Source organism: Apodemus sylvaticus, chromosome 14, assembly GCF_947179515.1.
Source record: "Apodemus sylvaticus chromosome 14, mApoSyl1.1, whole genome shotgun sequence".
Lineage (NCBI taxonomy): Eukaryota > Metazoa > Chordata > Mammalia > Rodentia > Muridae > Apodemus > Apodemus sylvaticus.
In genome coordinates this window covers 62,174,716-62,196,656 of record NC_067485.1, presented here as the reverse complement: position 1 = coordinate 62,196,656, position 21,941 = coordinate 62,174,716, and the positions used below count along the sequence as shown (strand labels likewise).

General features: G+C 42.5%; 1 protein-coding gene and 1 long non-coding RNA gene across 3 annotated transcripts in view; one reads left to right on the top strand and one right to left on the bottom strand.

Annotated features, from left to right (window-relative positions):
- Nucleotides 1-1,487: 1,487 nt before the first annotated feature.
- Nucleotides 1,488-3,405, top strand: LOC127664758 (uncharacterized). 2 transcript variants are annotated; one of them, XR_007973244.1, is made up of 3 exons: nt 1,488-1,717; nt 2,430-2,511; nt 3,065-3,405. It is a non-coding gene; the product is annotated as an uncharacterized LOC127664758 (long non-coding RNA). The 2 variants fall into 2 exon arrangements; XR_007973245.1 differs by having other exon boundaries at nt 1,488-1,756.
- A 17,080-nt stretch (nt 3,406-20,485) lies between these two features.
- The window catches only part of C14H10orf67 (chromosome 14 C10orf67 homolog), an 86,993-nt gene continuing 85,537 nt past the window's right edge, over nt 20,486-21,941 (bottom strand). Inside the window, exon 17 of the mRNA XM_052156635.1 lies at nt 20,486-20,634. Within this exon, the coding sequence (XP_052012595.1) occupies nt 20,486-20,634 (149 nt within the window). The remainder of the gene's footprint in view (nt 20,635-21,941) is intronic.

Here is a 21,941-nt window from a genome sequence, read left to right as displayed (position 1 = left end):
GAAGCCGCAGACAATCGAAATGATATCTTTATTGCTAGGTTCATGTCCTGGGCTATAACATATCAATCCCTGTCGTGGTTCTCTGGGATGCACCTGGTATTTCAAACTTGTTCTTTTTGTGCTTCTGGGTCCTGGACTGCAGCTGCCTAAAACAAGCAAAGAGAGAGGCCCTTACAATGTCTCCAAGACGTGTTGGCATGGCCTGCCTGTCTTTAATGTACCATTAACCATTGTCTTTACACAATATGGGAACTGTAAAGCATGACATGTGTTATAATAAAACACATTTTCAATGATACACTTGGACTTGAGGCTGGGGTGTAGCAAACAAACAGACCCAAATCTTGTTTTGTCTCCCTTCCTAAGCCCACTGGCAATTAAACTTAAGGCCAGTGTTTCCCCCGCTCCTCACCAGCCAATTACGTTTTATGTCTCCTAATTTTTCACATAGAAAAAAAAAAAAGTCTCAGTGCTGGTTCCTAAAGACATTGATTTTCTTGCTATCACCTGGCGCTCAGATCTTAGTCCCATTTATCAAGAAGGGACCGTCAGGCGTTACATAAAGTGACTCTGTTACCATAAGGCTCTCACCATCCTGCCCCATTGTCTTCCCTTGTTAATAACTCATTACCAGGATTTAACAAATCAACCATTACATATGTTTTGTGTCTCCATATTTTGATCCGTACGATTAAGCAGATGTTACGATTGAAAATTGAAAAGTCCGAGGCTACTCCAGTGTGAAAGAAAGAGGGCAGCCTCAAACAACGAGCTAACAATGAGATTCAGAAGATCTTCAGAAAAACATTTACCACCAATAAACAGACTCCAACCTGCTCCATTTCAACCATTGTGTGCTTTGGGGGAATAATTAAGTTTAATAGGAATAGGTCTGGAGGGTTTTCAATGCCAAGACCACAGGTGCGGGGTGGCAGGATGAATGATTTGCCTGATTTTTGCCAAGCTCAAGGGCTCTTCTCTTGGACTTTCAAGCAGATAGAAAATATTGTCATTTCTTTTAATTCACAGCATTACTTTCAAACCGAACAAAGGCCGGGGCCGGGGGGAGGCGGGGGAACGGCCCGGCTGTAATGAAGCGCTTCGGAGGCGGAGGTGCAGCCCAAGAGGCTGAGGCGGCGGCGGAGCGCGCTGCTGCGTTTGTGCGCAAGTGACACTCCTGTGCCACACACAAAAGGCCTTCTTCTCCCCACCTTCTGCTGCTTTTCAGCCCTCGGGTCCCTGCCAAACCGACTCATAGGACGCCCGGGGGCTCCTGGCCCCCTATCCAGGGCAACTTAGCCTTTGGGACACCCGTCGCTGCCAAGGCAAACCTCGCCAAACTTTCCCCAAACTCGACCGACTGGGGAGGGACCCTGGCTGGAGGCGCGCATGCGCCCCGTCTGCTGCTGCCTGTTCCCAGGGTTCCGGAGAGCCGGGGTGGAGTCGGAGGTGTAGCCCCGGAGGCCCGCCTAGCCCCTGCTATCCCAAAAGTCGGGGTTCGGGTGCGGTCTGTCCGCCCAGGAGGCGGGAAGCAGCGGCCCGGCAACAGCTCTCCACCATTCTTCTACCTTTGCGCATGGAAATCTCCAAGAAGGGATCCAAGAAGCGGCGGGTTGAACTGGGGGCCATCGGCCTGAAAGAAGCCGGGAATCCGAGCCCCAGACTTCTAAGGAGGCCCTAGGTCCCTGCGCCCCACTGGCCTGGCAGGGAGCCTCCGGTATTCCTGCTGTTTGAGGCCCGGTGGCCAGGAGCGCAGGTTGTTGGCGGGCTGGTTTTGCCTAGTGGCCTGGGCGCCCGCACTAGCGGCCACAGTAGTCAGGGCACAACCTTCTTACTGGTCTCATTTTCGGGCTCTTTGGGGTCTACTGTTGCTTCCCAGAGAGGCTTGGCCTCTGGATGATCCTCTCAGATTAATATCATCAGGTTTCCTGGCGTGTCCACATCTGTTCCAAACAACCTGTTGCGCTGGCATTGCTTTGGAAAGGCACCGGGCACTTTGCTTGAGGGAAGCAGGCTGTGCGGCTGCCGGGCTTCCAGGACAGGCTTTAGGGTTCTCTCTTAATGACAGTCACCCCTCTCCTCCTCCAGTGATACCTGGTGTGCTTCACCCCTGTCCTTGTCCCAGCAACTGCAGGCATCCAGGGCACTCTTGTACCTTGCCTCCTCTAGGATCTCCCTATGTAATTCTTTGTACTTTAGGTAGCAAGATTAGACAAAGATCTGGATGAGAGAGATACCACAGCTCTTTCACCCCCCTTGCTTCCCCAGCTCGCTTCCTTCACCGCTCTGCAACCAGATAGAAACCTTTGGTGTATAAGCTCTGAGAAAAGAAGGCTAGCTCTTCATGCGCTCCTGTCCTAGAAGGACCAACGCTTGGGGGGAATTCTGTCTCCTAAAGATTCTTTTAAAAAGTGGTTTCTATTCTGCAGCTTCTCTCTAGCCATTGCGAAGGCTTCCATTTAGTCCATTTCATGGTCGTCTCGCCAAGAGCTCGTCATCTACAGCTGGGATGTAAGAAAAAGCCTTTGAAAACTCACTGGCCTAATAAATCTACCCAAGAGAGGCTTCTAGAAGTTTTATTATGATATCCAGTTGAACAAGCTTTAACGTTTAAAAAAAATCTAGGCATGCATGCGTTGGATGAGTTCGGAAGAAATTCGTGTCCCAATAACTGATCTGAAATAAGAATAGACACTTCTAAAATGAAGCACTTCCAAGCGAAGAGCGCTTGGCCGCAACCTTACAAAGACCACAAGTGTATATAATTAAATATTAGGGCTCAGCAATGAGCATTTGTGGCAATAGCAAATGTGTGACTCCTCACAGCAATTACTTGGAAGTTTTTCCGTACTTTTGAGAACATGCTTGACGCCTCATTTCTTTGATGACTGCTCAATAGACACCCTGAAACAGTAGCGGAGCTGCCCCTAGCCCAGTGTCCCTCTAGCTGCCAGGGCTTTCATCCAGGGCTTGAATTGTGTTGTCAAAGTCTAGTAGACAGAGAAGGGGGGCATGAGAACCGGAGGGCGTCTTGAAAAGTCCTGGAAATCGGTATATTTTGCAGGTGTAGAATGTGCCTAATAGCCATGGCTAGTGCGTGCTCCCCAATGGAGAAGGTCTGACAAGGACAGCTGGCTGGTTTTCAGCGTGAAAACACCCCCTCGGTGGACCAAACACAACGACACTGACCTTTCTGTGGGGGAACCAGAGATGTGCCTTTCACTGAATTAGCCACAAAGACGTCTTGCTATGACTTTTGTTCAGCACGAAAGCAAAGAAATATTGCGTCTAATATGAAAAGTACTGTTCACAGCTTTTCTGTGCCCCTTAAGAAGTATTACAGTGCTGATTTACTGGCCCCGTTCTCCAGGGCTGGCTGGCCACAAGGCGGGGTGGAGGGGTGGGTTGTGGCAATGGGACTGAGGAGGAGGAGGAGGAGGAGGAGGAGGAGGAGGAGGAGGAGGAGGAGGAGGAGTTGGTAAGTTAAATTGCCTATTGCTGTTTCCAAGTTCTTTCTGTGCAGAGGCAAATTTATCAATCTTTTCATCTGACAATACTTTGAAATATATCATTGTCATCCCAAGTTGTTTGATAGATTAACTGTAGGCACACAGCCTTTTCCAAGGTCAAGTTGAAGATTCTTGTTTGCTGTTTAACTGGGTGGTTTAAAAACTCGGAACAATGCCTGCCTGTTAAATTTTCACTTGTTCTCATGGGACATTGGAAACCAGGCTTTCCTATTGACTCAGTCTGTGGACACTTCATCTTTTTTAGTTAAATTCAGCAAACGAGATTAGCAATGAGATCAACAGTAGGAAAAATGAGATTTTACCTTTAATTACCTCTGTAGATACAGAGGAAATTAAAGCATTTCTTATCCCTTCAATCTGTGTACTAATGTTTATGTGTGTCAGGGGCTGGTTACAGCCACACATATCATATTTAGTTTTCTAATTTTATCCCAGTGGGAATAATGCACACTTCTAATGCAGGAAGGCACAGGAATTGTGGCCACTCCTGTGGGGAGTTTTGTTGTTTGTTTGACAGAGCATAACCTGTTGCCTTAAAGCTTCTGTAAAAATAAAGTCAATTCAAACCCACCATGTTTGTGGACATCCTTATTTCTGTTTGTAATCCCACAACTGGCTGGCTTCACGATTTCCTCTATATCTGCAATGATTGATTTTTTTTGTATTCAACTAACTTTTATTTACCTTGCAATAATGTTCTGGACCAATGTGATAAATTGCAGATATGCAAATTTCTTTGAATGGTGTTGTAAGTGTGTCTAGCTGGAGCTGAATGACTCCTTGCAAGTCAGTCTGTGCCCGCTCAGGACCCCAGGGAGCTGATCAAAGCACCCATTCTCTTTCATCCCCAGTATTCTCCTCCAAACTATTTCGATACAATATGTTTCCATGATGCACTTAATGTGCTAGGGACATAGAACTCATTACAACCTAGCTAGTTCTGCCGATCTCTTTGTTCCCCAGCAGAAAGTCAAAGAAAAAAGGGAAAAACCCTGCCAGTTGCCAGCTTTCTGAAATGCTAAAGCATGCGTCATTTTTCACCAGGTCTGGTCTTGATATCCTCAAAAGACAAACTATGAAACCGGCCTCAGCCCTTTCTGGCATTAATTACACTGCTGTCCAGCGGATCTGTTTTTCCTATTATATGCATTTCTCAGCAGGGATTTTTTTTTTTTTTTGCAAGACTAATGCAGCTGCAAGTGAAACTATGAATGCATTTTTATCACTATGGAAAAAAAATGAGTGAAAAGACTTCGAAGCATACAGCAACAACTTTTGAAAGCATTCTGGTGGGTAACAGATTTAGGGCAGGCTGGGGGTTGGGGGGCATGCAAGGTCTCTAAATCCAAACTTGACTGAGAGTCTCTGAAGTTTCCAATGCGCTCAGTGTCTGTGGTGACACCATTGTGCCAGTTGAAATTTTTCTTTGCTACCCAGATAAATCTTAAAAGTTAAAGAGTCCCAGCAAAATTCTGAAATGGAAAGTATTACTACACTCAACCAGGATGGTCTTCTATGGAATTTTGGTTCAGGATAATGACACAAAGAATATAAATTTTATGTGACTTCCTTCGTTTCTTGTAGGGTTGATTGGTTGGTGGAAATGGCTGGCAGCCAGTTCTGGGAAAGATTCCAGACCTGACTCCGATTAACCCTCTCTGGTGAAACTCTGCTGGAAACCAACTCACCAGCAATTGCCATTAATCTACTTACTAATTAAGCCAATTCATTTCTAAAGGAGAAAAATTCCTTTCTTTAGCCAAACTGATGGGAGGAAATTTGAAAGAAGCGCCAAACTGTGTAACTGTAATTCAGCCAAGGACTGCTAAAACAAGGTGTTGATATATAGCAGCAGATTTAAAACAAGTTTCTAGGGCAACACTCCTTTGGAGGCGGTGGCATATAGTGCACAGTAGATGAAGCTCGAATAATGCTCCACGGCGCCATGCCATCCCATGTCCTAGTGTTCAAAGTAACAGGTCTCTCTCCAATTAAATCTTGCGCCTTTTACGCACAAATAAATCGCCTCTCCAGCTTTCTTTTGGACCCGTCTATGCCAGCTTTATGTGACAGCTACTCCAAATATATCGCTTGCCACTTAGTAAATAGCCTTAGAAATTTGTTACCCAGATCCTAGGATCAGGTACAGAGGCAGGGAGCCTTGCCATTCAGGACCAAGAAAAGACGAAGTTAAACATTAAGTGTGGGAGAATAGCAGTCCGACTCATCTGGCATGCATACATGAATCGTGGCCTTCCTTCATCCTTACAAAAAGCAAAACTCCAAAGAATTTCCTTACTTATTTAGGAATCATTTATTGCCTTTGGGATGCCCCTAAAGAGCCCTGTGCGAAAAATGAGGGCAGAGCGCACCTTCCTACAGGAATACAAAGCCCCCTTTCCTCTTTCCGGTTCATGTTCAAGGGCTTTAGACCTTGATAAAGGCGGAAGCCAGTTGACTTTGCCTAAGAGACTAAATATCAGGGGATTGGAGGATGAGTTAAACAAATTTAGGGTCAATTTTTATTTGATTATTGAACCCCATTCTTTCTCACCTCTAGGCACTGGGGCGGGCCTCTGGATCTCCTAAAGGTTTTGACAAGGGCCTAGGGGTTCACCCTGGAGGGTTTCTGAAGGGCTTAAGAAAGTACAAGTGCGCAAAGGCGCGTGCGCACACGGACAAGTCCACCGAAACGAATCTCCAGGCTAAATGGCCAGTTTAGAAACGGCTTGGAGATATTATCACTTGCCAGGGGCGGGCAAGTCTTAGGCCAGCCAGGATAAGAAACATCTTCATCTTGAGTCTGGTTCTGGGGAGCTCAGATTCTGTGGATCTGCACTGCTCCAGGGAGTTGATGGCCTTCTTCAAACCCTCTTTCTGAGATGCAAATGACCTCGCTAAAAACAGATAAACAGATAAACTTTTTTACATATTATGTATCAACCACTCTCCACCCTTTCCCCCCCCCCCCGACCCCACCCTTTCCCGACCCCTGTACTTTACAACATTTAAAAATGGCTCTTGCCAAGCTGGGGGCTTTTTTTTTTTTTATAAATCACCAGGAAAATAGGTGGTGGGGAGGTAGGTCTGGAGGTCAAATCATCCTGGGGCTCCAAACTAGATGGTGCCTGCCAAATATTCCCTTGTGACAGCTTTTCTGCAGTCCCAGGCTATAGTGATGGCCTTCAGTGTCTGCGACCAGAGCCGGTTCTGCTGCTGCGTAGAATTAGGAGCCATTATAAGAGAGTGGAGAGAGGGGAAGCACTTATTCTCTGGAGCTTGAGATTGAGCCCTGAAATTTCTCTATTGCAATTTAACATTAGTGTGAAGAAAAGTTAACCATGAGGAGGGAAGGAAAGACAAGAAGGGCCACTGAGGCAGGGCAACTGGAAGTTACTGCTCCCTACCCCCAGGCTGCACTCAAGCCCAGTAGGGAGGATGTTTACCTGGTGTGTAAATTGAGAACCTGCGCTGGGGGTCTGGGGATGGAAAGCCACCACAGGAGACTGGATGTTCCAGCTTTGAAGGGGGAACAAAGGCCTGGAACTAAGCTCAGGGAAAGCCAGGAGCGTGGAGAAGCTAACAAAGACTTTCAGCCTGTGGTCACCGGTAGGTGTCAATGTGGACACTTTCAGACCGGGTATTAGGAGAGGGGAACACAGAGCCGCGCTGTCACTCCAAGGCTTAACATGAACAAAGATAAAAAACGTGACAACCTCCACTTTCAATAGTCGTGAGGTTCAAAGTGGAGTGCTCCAGAGTCTGTGTGGGTGAAGGCTTTGGGGAAACAGGGCCTCCCCCTCCTGCCCCCTAGCGAACTATCAAAGACCAAGAGCTGGAAAGGCCTTTCATAAGATAACTTACATCTCAAAGATTCCTTCAAAGAAATTGCACATTCTAAGATGCAAAGATGCAGCCTCTAGGTCTGTGAGGACAATGCATTTGGCACCAGGTTTGCAGCCAGAAGCCTCAGGTGGCAGCAAGATGTTCATGAACTTGAACAGCCTACTTACCTTTTCCTTAGCATATTCTTCCACACACATTAGCATTCGTCAAACTACCTATAGCAGAGGATGAAGCTATGTCTCCATCCGTGGGTACCAGAGTTTTGAAAGGATCCACCTGACAAGGAAGACGTCACGTGTTGATAGAGTAGTGGGAATGAGACAGAGCTTTGTAAGCCAGAGATTCCAACCTCTCCATTAGAAATAAGGAACCAAGGTATTTACCAACAGATGAATCTCTCTTACTTTCTGGGAATGATAATTGGGGATTTTGTAACGCCCTCATTAGCAAAGATTATCATCCAGGGATCAGTAAATGGGCATGGTAAGAAGTCATGTTTACGCTAAGAACTCCATCACAGACACATTTCCCCCCATAAATTCTAGTAGTAAGACAAAACATAATTTAAAAAACATAACATTCCAAAATTCTGGTTGTCTTTAATCAACGCAAGTCTCTCAAATAATTTTAAAAAGGGGATGTAAAGATCCCTAAAAGACTAATGACATTTCACAGGTAATGCAATTTAGAAAGAGACACTTCCATGTTTTCTTTTCCAACAATGTGCATTTTTGTAAACTGCTATAAATTGCAATTCAAAAGCAGTGATCTCACCATCCCCATTCATTTTTTATACTGATCAAATGAATGCAGATACTCCCATTTGGGAGGGGCGACATGACATTTCACTTGGCAGTTCTAAACAGGTCACAGACCTTTCACAGACCCTAAGGCAGTGGGAGGGAGCTCTTTACTAAACCGTGTAACCAAATCAAACCAATGGTTACCCCTTTTCAAAACCATTGGAATGGTTTGCACAATGCTATTCACATAGCAGGACAGAAACTGAAAGGATGGTCATCCAATGGAGATTTCTTTCCTTTTGTTTAAACTTGCAGAGCTTGAAGAGTAATACTTGAAGGCAGACAATCACATTTGCCATGATTAAAAAAGAAATCATATATGGCCCATATACATTTTCATTGGCACTGCACAGCATAGCTGTAACTGTCCATTTGTATGCATATATGCACATGTATGTATATGTATGTCTATTTATTGGAAATGTTTCTTTGTTTGGAACCATAGGCACAAAGACACAACATGGCTGCCCTGGAGATGACCTATTGCTTTCAAGTTGCTTGAACACATCAGAATTTCTATTGTTAAGGTTGATTAATTGAAACTGATAAGTTACCATGGATAAAGATGGTTTCTCTGTTTAATGTGGTGGGCCTGATTTGGTAAATACCTCATTCATGTAGCTTCGCAGGGCAGCATATGGGCAAGAGTCATTCAGTATCACAAACATACACAATTTACTATGCTTGTATGGGCACAACCAAAAGGCCTTTCTGTTTTAATGACAAAGTTTCAATGAGAAATTCTATTTAAAGAGTCACTAGTAACATGAAACGTGATTTTGTAATTTATTCTCAGAGTTTCTGTGGGTGATTTAAAAGATATATTTAAATACAGCATACACACACACACACACACACACACATACACACAGCCTTAGCATTTGTCATTGGAGATAAATGTGAGAAGACACATAAGGAGAGAAAATGTTACCACCTTATTGTACCTGGCCTACACAGGGTTGTTCAAGTTACCAAGGACATGCCCCCCAGTGAGAGTTCACACTGCCCAGTTACCAGTAGGAAGGGGACTGGTTTGGTGAATGATAAGTCCATTTTAGGAAGCCTATTTTTCTTACTGAAAAACCAGAAGACATTTTAAAAATCATCCAGGGAGTGTAAGCTAATTTCTTCTTGCACTTGAAAACAATGTCTCTTTTATTATATAAAAAATATGAATATTTACCAGTAAAGGTAAGTTTGCCATTATTTTTGAAGTATTGTAGAAAAACCGTTTTGTTTTTTTTTTTTGATTTTTCATTTAGGTTGCTATTCAATAACCAGAAAAGAATAATAACCAAAATTATGAAAGACATGCTAATGAACTAAAGAACTGATTGTACCAGACCATCAAAGGGACAGTTACCATATTTGTCCTTTAATGTCTCATCAAATAAATTCTCTGGTCATTCATGTCTAAGCAGTTCAAGTTCACCCAACATTCCTCATTTACATTAGATGGGTCTTCACAGTTCAGTTCGGAGAGTAATAAACCACATTTGTCACAGTTGACCACCGCTAGTATGCGTTTTATAAAGGGCTGGATGTCCATTGCAAAACTAACCGGCGCACCATCACTTGTAAAATCCCCTCTTGCATTTTGAAGCGATAATCTGTATCTAATTTTTAAAGAAAAATTTACTTTCCTTTCAGTTTTTGGAGGCCGGTTTCTTTGCTGGACCTGAATAGAGATCACGGGAGAGGCAGCGCTGAACGGCTCTGGGGTGTGTATAACAAAAACCCACCTCTTTGTAGAACATAACAAATTATGCAGTGTTCACAGATGCGCTTCACATTGCGCCTTTTGTGAGAAAATGAAGCCCCACTCTGTTCCCTACCCCCCTCCTCAGGAGAAGCTGGGCTCCTAATGTGAATTGTCCTCATGACAGGGGACAAGAAATTTCCTCATTATAGAAACTCTCTATAATGCGTTCTTTTGAAAAGCTTTCCATTTGGACTTTTGGCCTATGTGATTTCACAAGTGTGAGTTCTAAATCACAAGCAACTACTTCTATAAACACATGGCCAGCTTGGGGGCCTCAGGATTGCACTGTAAGCAGTTCCCACATGATATCTGCCTTTCACTTTTAAATATTGAGTGGAAATGCCATCATTACAAAATTATATACTGGAGCTATGTATGAGCGGACACATGTGATTTTTTTTTCTAATTAAGATGTTAACATATATTGCTAGAACTTTTGACTTTTCCCTCCACTATATTCCAATTCTCGGTTGCTCTTATAGGGGAGAAGCCATTGCTAGGCAATCCTGGGTAGCCAGGGCTATTGACAGGTGATCCTGAGTAATCAGAAAGCGACTTCTGTGGAAATGAGGCAGAATGCAGAGATCACCACCCTACTTCCCGGGACCTTTGTAAATCTGACTTCTACTGAATGTTCTAGTCTTGGACTGTCTTAGAATATGTATTAATTTAGGTTCTCTAGAGTCACAGAACGTATGGGCAGTCTCTATATAGTTAGGGAATTTGTCGATGACTTACAGTCTGTAGTCCAACTCCTCAACAATGGTCAGCAGCAGCTGTGGATGGAGGTGCAAGGATCTAGCGGTTGCTCAGTCCCACAAGGCAAGCAGGCAAGGAAGAGTGAGTGAGTCTTCCTTCTTCCAATGTCCTTAAATAGATCTCCAGCAGAGGGTGTGGCCCAGATTAAAGGTGTGTGCCTCCGTGCCTTTAATCCCAGATGATCTTGAACTCGGAGATCTCCTTGTCTGAATCTTCTGAAATTCATAAGCCATTATGCTTCAAGATCTCCACGCCAAGATCCAGGTTAGAAACTTATATCTCTGAGCCTCCAGATTAGGATCATAGGTGAGCCTTCCAATTCTAGATTGTAGTTCATTCCAGATATAGTCAAGTTGACAACCAGGAATAGCCACTACAGAATATAAATTCCGAGCCTTGGAAAATCCTCTTTATCCTTACTGCCCAGGCTCTGATTACAGTAGATGTTCCTAAAGTCAGTGGGATGAATGAATGAATGAATGAATGACAAGGAGAAGGTGAAAGCTAGAGGACAATGTGTCCCCTAGAATCTACAGAATTTGTGTCTTTCTCCCTCACTGGCCCTGGTGCTGGCCACATAATTTTATTTGACTGATAAGACAAGAGGGCAAAGGGTGGAGTCAATAGAAATTTGAGCAAATCTTGTGCATGAGATTTGTTCTTGAGAACCCCATCCATTTTGAAGAAGCCTGGGGTAGCCTAGTTGAAGATGAGAGACAAGAACCCGGCTGCCTGTGTTGTGCTGCTCATGGTCAGCAGAATACTAATGAGCCCAGAAACCATGCAGAAGACCAGCCGCTTAGGTAAAGACATCTGCCAAAACCTAGAAGCCCAGCATTGCCCAAAGCAGCAGAAAATTGCAAGTAATTCACTTGGACCCAGCTGGAGAGCTCAGGCACGGGCGAGGAAAGGGTTGTGAATAGTTAGCCCTCCCTGCTTAACTGGAACTTGATCTCAGCCAGAAAGTCACAGAGACCCATTAGAGGACTAAACAAGAAGTAACAACGTATAAAAAGGGAAGAAGCGAAAGAATGAGATCCTTGGTGAGTCTGACATCTGATGCCTCAAAGCAAGGGCAGCTCAGAGAATAATAGCAATCCTAAGTGTCTGGGCATCTGTATGTGTTGGAGAGAAGGGACTCAGCAGGTTCAGAAGTCTCACGGTATCTCCCAGGTTTCCACAGAAAGGAAAGGGGAACAGGAGCAGTGTGTTGGTGGGAGCGAAGGAGAAAAAGGTGCTTGGGCCTGCTTTCAGGAAGACTCTACCGCAGATACCCTCTTTAGTGAGAAAACGGGTATTGAGATCATGACCTTGTTGAATCAAATCGAGTCTCAAGGAATGAATTTGAGACTCAAGGGTATTTGTGTGTGTGTGTGTGTGTGTCCTTGTGTGTGGGTACATAGACACATACATCATTCTTAATAATGCCATCCTGCTACTTTGAGATGGGTCTGTTATTGAAACTACAGAGGAAGAATCCAGGACTCCCTCAGTTTTTCTTGTGTCCAAGCCCAGTGCCACATGGATGGCACTGCCAAGTCTGGGGTGTACCCTGGCCTCTTGAACCTCAGCTGTACTAAAGTGTGTACACTGAAGCAATTGCTTTCTGTTAGCAAACAAGCCCTTATCCCTCTTTCATAAGATGGAGGCTTAGCTGGGTGTGGTCTTGCTTTGAGAGTACTTTCCTGTCATCCCAAGAAGAGAAGGATTTAATAATGTTAATCTCCTTAACAATCACAGCCGCTCTGCTCTTTTAACACACAGTGGATGCAAGGCTTCCTAAAGCTCTTTTCTTCTCCAAACTGAATAGCTTTCATTTATTTCTACCCTGCTTCTTTTTCTTTTTCATTGTAGGCCTGATAAGTGTCATCAGTAATAACCACACTGCAGACTAACACTCTATGGCTCTAAGTTTTCTTCCATCAAATAAATTAGTTCACTATCTTTAAATTTAGATTTATGTAAGTTTTCAGGACATGGGCAGAACATATTCAGATTCTTTGCCAACGTATCACATTAGCCCAGTTAAGAGTTTTTGTTCCCTTCTGCAACCTCATGAGCTGGGATTCCGCTGTTCACATAGCTCTCAGCTCATGGTCTTCCAGGAACCTTGTAGAATGGCCAGACAAGCTCGCTTACAACATTCAATCCTGTTCTAGTACAATGTTCTAAAATCATTCTCATTCCTCCTAAAAACCAACACAGTCAAGGTCTTCATAGTAATAACTTTACTTTTCTGCTTACAGCTTCTGTTTTAGTCACTTTTCTGTTGTGATAGAATAGTCTGGCTAGAACACCCTAAGGAAGAGTTTGTTTTGTCTCATGTCTTCAGAGAAACAAAGTCCATTGGAGTGAAAAAGGATTAGTGGCTGGAGCAGGAAGCATTTTTATGCACACAAAGGGAGGAGGTAGAGGGCCAAAAATAAGCAAAAAGGGGGTAAGGATACAAACCCTCAATGCCCATCCCTGAGATATATTTTCTCCAGTAGGGTTTCACCTTCCAAAGGTTCTATAACCTCCCCAAACTGCCACCAAATGTGGTACCAAGTACCCAACTACTTGAGCCTGTACCAATTGTCATTCAAACCACCATATTTCCCAAGCTGATTGGCCTAACAGAAATACATTCTTTCTTAGTACTCTAAGCTATAACTCTAAATCCCAAGAATCTGAAGTCAGAAATCCATGCTTCCTTTGAGACTAGGTGCATGCCCCACCCCCACCCCCCACCCCCTTTCCTGATTTTTCTTTCTTCTTTCTCCATGCCCCTTTCTTTTTCCTCATCTCTATCTCTTTCATCTCTCTTCTTTTTCTCCTTCCCCCCAGCCCAATTTGTCACCATACAGTGCTTTCCTTGGGAGTGTTGAGTGTTTATATGGTGTTTTCCTCTGATATTGACACGAGACACATTGAGTTGGTATAACCCTAACCCTAACCCTAACCCTAACCCTAACCCTACCCTAACCCTAGCCCTAACCCTAACCCTGACCCTAACCCTAAGTCAACCCTAACCCTAACCCTAACTCTAACCCTAACCCTAACCCTAACTCTAACCCTAACCCTAACCCCTAACTTGGGATAAAAGCCCAAATCTAGAAGCTCCAACACGCTGTGGTCTATTAGTTGTCTCCTATAAACCAATTAAAGAGACAAACAATTGGGAAACACATAGGAAAGAGATTTACTTAATATGGTCACACAGGAAGAATAGGTAAAGAGGTTCACTGACCCTCTATACCCCTTAGGGTATCGACATGAGCCTTATGTTTAAACAGAAAGACTTGTGGCAAGGGGCAAGAAGAACACAGGATTAAGCTGTCTTGATAAAAGTGTTGCCTCTCTGAATGTTGTCTCAGTTCTGATACTTCAGGATGATCCAAAGAGGTCATTCTTGCTTGAAGAGCCGAGGTAGTAGTCCTTAGATGATGACTTCTGCTCCAAAATACAGCCTCATCCTCACTGAAAACTGTCCTCGTTGGTGTCAGGGTTCACTCTGCCCAGGGATTCCATGTTGTTCCTAGAATCCAAGGTGACTCAAGAGGAAAAGTTAAGGACAGTGACTTAACTCTGTGCCTTCAGCTAAAGTGAGACAGACAGACAGACACAAAATAAAGGCAGATATGTCATGCTTTCAATCTGCTTTTAGTTATCCATAGATAACTATGACCCAAATGAGGAGTCAGTGACTTGGAAAAACAGAAATGTGCCCATTTCACTGTTAACCCCCTAATAACTTCATCTTGATTTGATTATTTCTGCAAAGACCCTATTATAGCAAAGAAGATATAATTCACAAGAAACAGATGGGAGTTTCATTGGTTTTGTTTTGTTTTGTATTTGTAGAGGGTAGGACTGGACACAATAATCCATACACATGTGTTTCCTAAAAGAGGACCTAAACCATGTTTCAGACAGAACAGGTATAAACATCTTTTAGAGATGCAATGGACTTAGTGTGTGTGTGTGTGTGTGTGTGTCTGTCTGTCTGTCTGTCTGTCTATGTGTTTGTGTATGTGTGTGTCTGCTTGTCTGTGTGCATTTCCATGTGTCTGTGTTTATGTATGAGTACAGATGTGTCTGTCTTATATTTGTATGTGTCTGTGTCTGCATGCGTGTCTGTGTGTATATGTGTGTCTCTCTGTATTATGTGTGTCTGTATGTTTGTGTGTATGTCAGTGTGTGTCTGCATGTGCATCTCTGTGTGCATGTGTGTCTGTGTTTGTCTGTCCATGTTTGAATGTGTGTTTTCATGTGTGTTGCTATGTATATATGTGTGTCTCTCTGAGAGTAATGTGTGGGTAAGTGTGTGTGTTTGTGCTTATATGTTTGGGTGTGTGTCTGTGTGTGTGTGTCTGTTTGTCTGTGTGTTTGTGTTATGTGTCTACCTGTCTGTGTATATGTCTGTCCCGTGTTTATGTAATATATATATAGACACACACATATATCTATGTTTGTGTGTGTTGGTCTTGTGTTTGTGTGCGTGTGTATGTGTCTGTGATTGTGTATATATATGCATGCATGTCTTTGTGTGTGTGTTTTCTCTGTGTGTCTGTATGTCTATATGTTTATGTGTTTATCTGTGTGTGTCTACATGTGAGTGTGGGTACTGAACCTGAGAAATAAATATATTTAAGGTGAATGATCTTATACTAAGCTGTGTTTCCAGCCCTGAAGTTTTTTTTTAAAAGTTCTTTTGCAGAAGATAATAACAACTCTGACTATTGATGTTCTTAGGCTAGATTGTATACATTAAGTTTAAATCAAATGAAGTTTCCTTCATCTAGAATTTGAAAAAACTGAGTTGAATATATAGAAATATTTTGGGGGTGGAGGAAGAAGTGCAATGTTGTAGTAAATTAATTATTTAATATTCCACATGGAAACGATAATAAAATTTAAAAGTAAAATTAAAAAGAGATACTGCATAAAATAAGGTTAACTTTTTTTGTAGTAAAAAAAAAAGTTAAGTAACTAGTCTGCTGTGAACTGAATCCTGTTTCTTCTAAACATGTTGAAGCCCAACCCCGTGTGTCAGTAAGTTTCTCTTACTATGCCCAGTACCTGAGGAAATCAGCCTGTGGCAAAGGGAGGCCTTGCAACCATCACTTGACTCAACTCTTGAGCTGATGGTGGGGGCTGTGTCATGACAGGGAATGTCTCCTGGAGCAAAGCTTTTTGCCTTCTAGTCAGAAGTGGGTTAAAAATGCAGGAGGCCAGCGTTCCACACCTTCTAAAAACATGTCCCAGGTAAACTACAACCTCCTGCTAAGTCTAGTTTCAGTTCTTGGTTTGGCAACTTCTCAATAGCATGACAGGCTGAAGGAAAGGGCTTGACCACATGGGCTTTGGGGGATTTCCCAAATCTAAATTATAGCACTCCAATACCTCTGTGTGGTCTTATTGAGATAGGATAGTGCAGACCATCAAGTTAAAACGGGTTATTATTGGAGAGAGCGTGGATGGGGAAGGTAGAAGACGGATAGGAGGGGAGAGAGAGGGGCATTTATATCTACGATCCAAATTTCCAAAATACACACTAGTTTGAATGCCAAAAAGAAAACAGTGATGTAAACTGTCAGGACATAAATTCACTGCAGATAAATTCAAGGTGATAAAACAGTCTGAAAATGACTTAATCTGTGTACTTATGTTCAATGAGATAGTTACTAATGTCTATTAAAAAGAAAAACATTATGTCTGAAATACACAAGCACACATAAAAAAAAAAAACCTAAGAAAGAGTACCTACAACAACAACAAAACAATTAAAAATCAAGTATCTTGGAAATAGGAAAGTGAAGTGAGGGACTGATGCATGGTTTAAATCTGCACGGCTGAAGAGAGAATTAGAAAACTGGAAGACAGCGCAGAAGGAAGCACACATAGCCTACATCATTTGGAGCACACACCTGCATCCACAATACAGAAGCATAAAAGTCATATGGATTCGGAGAGCGCAGAATAGACTGAGAGGTGTTTCAAGATAAAAGACTTTAGGGATTGTTGAAAAAGCAATATTTGAAAAGCTAATGGCTGAGAATTTTCCAAAAGTAAACAAGTATATAAATCATGTCACCTCATGTTTTCCCATATTGACAGCAACTACTATAGAGCCAAATAGATTATAGTGGTAATAAATATCAAGAATAAAAAGTAAGCCAGGCAGTGGTGGCACACGCCTGCAATCCCAGCACTCTGGGAGGCAGAAGCAAGCAGATATCTGAGTTCGAGACCAACCTGGTCTACAGAGTGAGTTCCAGGACAGCCAGGGCTATACAGAGAAACCCTGTCTTGAAAAAACCAAATCCAAAAAACCAAAAAAACAAAAAACCAAAAAAAAAAAAAGAATAAAAAGTAAACCATAAAAAAGTGAAGAAACCCCGCAAATTTGACAAATTGATACCTCACTTCTCAGAACCCTGCACAGTGCCTCAAAGGGTTGATATAACGGCAAAGTATGGAAGTAAAAATAGCTGCCCGTGATAGTTAATATCGATTGCCACCATGGCTGGATCCAGAATCACACAGGCGACAAGCCTCCGAGCACACCTGAGATAGATTTTGGGGACTGGGTTGTGGCATGAAGACCCATCGTCCCCACTCGTCATCATTGCACGGGCTGCACTCCTGAGCTGAGTGAGGTGGACAGGAACTGAACATTGCTCCCAGACTTCTCCTTCAGCCCCTTCAAGCCCCTGCTTCCATGTTTTCTCTGCTATGATGAACTGTGCACCCTCATTTACATGGGATACTTACAGAATTCTTCACAAAGGAGTTATGTACTGAAGTCTAAGGATCAAATTCACCCACACATACTCATGCATGCATGAACATACAACAACATCTACACATACAAAACAATGTTTGCACCATGTCTTTCAAAGACTTTGCAAGCCTCAAAGTGATGGAGTTGGACATCTTTGACTTAAAAAACAGTGAAACCAAGAGCCGGGTGGTGATGGCACACGCCTGTAATCCCAGCACTCTGGGAGGCAGAGGCAGGTGGATTTCTGAGTTCGAGGCCAACCTGGTCTATAGAGTGAGCCAGGACAGCCAGGGCTAGACAGAGAAACCCTGTCTCAAAAAACAAAAAACAAAAAAACAAAAACAAAACAAAACAAAAAACAAAAAAAAACCCCAGTGAAACCAGATGTTATTAGTTAAAGACAAAGCAATTCTGAGAAAATGCTTAGAAAAAGACCATATGGTAAAGAGGAAAGGAAGATACCATAAAAGACTTAGGTTCAAGTATTGAGTGTTGTATGTCAAAATGTATGGGATATAGCTAAAATATGTTTTAGAGCTACAAATACAGCTATTAAAATGTAGTAAAGATGCAGTGAAGCCAGGCGGTGGTGGCACACGCCTTTAATCCCAGCACTTGGGAGGCAAAGGCAGGTGGATTTCTGAGTTCCAGGCCTGGACTACAGAGTGAGTTCCAGGACAGCCAGGGTTATACAGAGAAACCCTGTCTTTAAAAAAAATATATAGCAAAACAGGTGTGGCACCTTGGCTCTGTTATTATGTGGGAAATCTAAACCAGGATAGTAAGAGAGAAATGTGTCTATGGACCAGACAAGCCTTTCAAATTATGATTATTGGCTACACGAAAATGGTATTTTTCAGCCTTTCAAATTATGATTATTGGCTACACAAAAATGGTATTTTTCAGACACACTATTACAATTATAGCTCAACTATTTTCTTGAAAACAAAATTAAAATGCAGCAGGTCTGGTAGCATACTTCTTTAATCTCAGCACTTGGGAGGCAGAGGTAGGTGAAGCTTTGTGAGTTCAAGGCTAGCCTGGTCTGTCTACACAGCAAGTTCTATAACAGCCAGGGAGAGATACATGGTGAGAGACCCCATCTCAGGAAAAAAAAATCAAAAAGCAAAGTAACAGCAGTAGATATTTAGTATATGTAATAAGAAAAGTATTCAAAGTATCAGTAAAGAATACATTAATTAATATCCAAAAGTTCTCAGAAAAATTACAAAAGATGTGCATGATCATCCTAAAAGATTATACAACTTAATTAAAGATGATAAAGAGGCTTTCAAATCAATCAAAATTATATTCACAGCTGGGAGAACTCAATGCTATAAAAATATGAATTCTTTCCAAATTAGTCTTTAATACCGAGTATTTATTTATTGTTTGTTTGTTTAGTTTGTTTGTTATTTTGAGACAAGATTTTTTTGTGTATCCCTGGCTGTCCTGGAGCTTGCTGTGTAGATCAGCCTGTCCTCAGACTCCTCTGAGATTCATCTGCCTCTGCCTCCTGAGTATTGGGCTTAAAGGTGTGCATCACTATCTGGCTCAAGAGTCCTTTCTTTCTTTTCTTTCTTTCTTTCTTTCTTTCTTTCTTTCTTTCTTTCTTTCTTTCTTTCTTTCTTTCTTTCTTTCTTTCTTTCTTTCTTTCTTTCTTTCTTCCTTCCTTCCTTTCTTTCTTTCTTTCTTTCTTTCTTTCTTTCTTTCTTTCTTTCTTTCTTTCTTTCTTTCCTTCCTTCCTTCTTTCCTTCCTTCCTCCCTTTCTTTTTCTTTCTCTTTCTTTCTTTCTTTCTTTCTTTCTTTCTTTCTTTCTTTCTTTCTTTCTTTCTTTCTTTCTTTCTTTCTTTCTTTCTTTCTTTCTTTCTTTCTTTCCTTTCTTTCTTTCCTTCCTTTCTTTCTTTCCTTCCTTCCTTCTTTCCTTCCTTCCTTCTTTCCTTCCTTCCTTCCTCCCTCCCTCCCCCTCTCTCTTTCTTTCCTTCCTTCCTTTCCTTTCTCTCTCTCTCCTTCCTGCCTTTCCTTCCTTCCTTCCTTCCTCCCTCCCTCCCTCCCTCTCTCTTTCTTTCCTTTTTTAAATATTTATTTATTTATTTATTTTATGTATATGAGTACACTATAGCTGCCTTCAGACACACCAGAAGAGGGTGTCAGATCCTATTACAGATGGTTGCGAGTCACGGTGTGGTTGTTGGGAACTGAACCCAGGACCTCTGGAGGAGCAGTCGGTGCTCTTAACCACTAAGCCATCTCTCCTGCTCTCTCAAGAATATTTCTCAATGGGGCCTGAAATGTCTGAGCCTAAACTTCACAATGTAAGGAACTAAGAATGGTTTAGGTGCATTTGCTGCTGATGATGGAAAAACTTATTTTACCTGGTGTTGAGCTTTATTTTAAAAATAAAAGTTACCGAAACTCTGGTATCAGAGAAGAAAAATAAGGCCTCGTGGGTAGAATGTATAGCCCAGCCTAGAAGCTACTCTATTGGAACAACCCCCCCCCCCCAAATTAGCCTCCCGGGTCACCCCACCTAATTCCATAACAATTAGTCCTAGTACATTAAAAACTGAAATATGAAAATCAAATTGATAATGTTTTTAGGAGCTGTATGTGATTCCTTTAGTAGAGTTCAGACAATAGACTTTTTATTAAAAAAAAAAAAAAAACCCTAAGAAAACAAGTTCTAAATTACAAGTGTGAAAAGTATGAGTGTGTGGAAATTAAAAATCAAAACCCTTTCCTGGGTCTTGAGAGCAGGTAAGCTGGCCAAGGTGCAGTGTGCTTGGGTAAGCCGGCCGTGTCCATGGCTGGCTGCAGTGCTTAGGAGAGTAGCCCTGCACCTCCACTGGGCAGCACAGTGAAGCAGTCTCTTTGGAGGCATGGCTGCTGAGAGCTGGAGAGCTGACCCCCCTGTCTGGGCAGCCTAGCCAGGGCAGTGTTTGAGAGCACACCCTGGTCTGCCTGTAAGGGAGCATCAGAGGGTTGACCAGCTCAACTACCACACAGGCCCACCCCAAATCTACACTATCTGTGAACTGTTGGGGAGTATGACAAGGCCAGTCTTGCTGATCCGAAGCTGCAGGATCTCCATGACACAGGGCAACAGCAGGATGACCAGAGGAGTCCGGGTGAGGATTTGATATTGATGGTATCGCAGAAGCCAGAGATCTGGAAGCAGACCCATAACTCATTGCAATGAGCATTTGCAAGTGAAGATGTGTGGACAGAGGGGTCTACTGTGGGACACGCTGTGGCATACCACACCTTCCATGAGGAGATGTTTTCTATGTCTTGGTTTGTTTATTTTGTGTGTGTATTTTATTGGGGGGGGGAGATTGCAAGGGTGGAAGTTGGATCTGGGGGGGACTGGGGTACATGATGTGAAACTCACCAAAAATCAATACAAAGTGTAAAAAACCACCAACTTTAGTTTAACAAAGGACATCAAAAGTACCATTAGAAGGTACACCAGGGTGACTGGAGAGATGGCTCAGCAGTGTAGAACACTGACTGCTCTTCCAGAGGTCCTGAGTTCAATTCCCAGCAACCACATGGTGGCTCACAACCTTCTGTAATGGATTCGAAGCCCTCTTCTGGTGTGTCTGAATATAGCTGCAGTGTACTCATTCATGTAAAATAATTACATAAATCTTAAAAAAATTATGTAAAAAAAGATACACCAGGGACAGAGAGGAGGTATTCGTGAAGCATATATCAAAGAACTAAGGTTAGGAATAAAAATGAAAAGACTAAAACTAAGGGAAAGAAGAATTATCCAATAGTGAGTAGAAAAAACAGCTAATGCAATTCACAGACAAAGAAACCCAGAAGGTCAGTATGCACAGAAAACTATTCCTCACTGCTCTCAGAAGTTTGAAATTTAAAAAATTACAATTTCACATCTGCAAGATGGGTCATAATGCACAAGTAGGGAACCCAAGCATTTGTAGAAATTTGGGTCAACACCAACTTAGCAATTCTGGCATGTGAGTGGCACAGTAGCTTATATTAGCATGACTTGATGGAATCCAATACGTTTCTGGAATTCAGAGATTCTGATTTAGTTATTCAAGACAGTGAGTCTTTTACATAGCACACTGTGGAAAACATTATTTACAGCAGCTGGAGTGTGGACTCCAATAGACTGCAAATCTTTTAAATTCCTACCAAAGGAGAATTTGTTGTATAGGTTAGTATACTCATCACCCCAAATTCTTGGGGCCAGCATTGTTTTGTATTTATTTAATGTTTTTTGAATGTATCATATACATCTCATGTACACAATGAATCTTGAGGATAGGACTCAAGTCTAAACACAAAATTGGTTTGTGTTTCCAGGTGGTGGTGTGTGCTTGCTTAGTATTCTCAAGGTCATGAATTTGACTCCAGAACTACAATAGAATAAAAAAATGAACTTATATATCATGCCTACCATATAGAGACAGCCTGAAGAGTTCATGCAACATGCTAAGTTT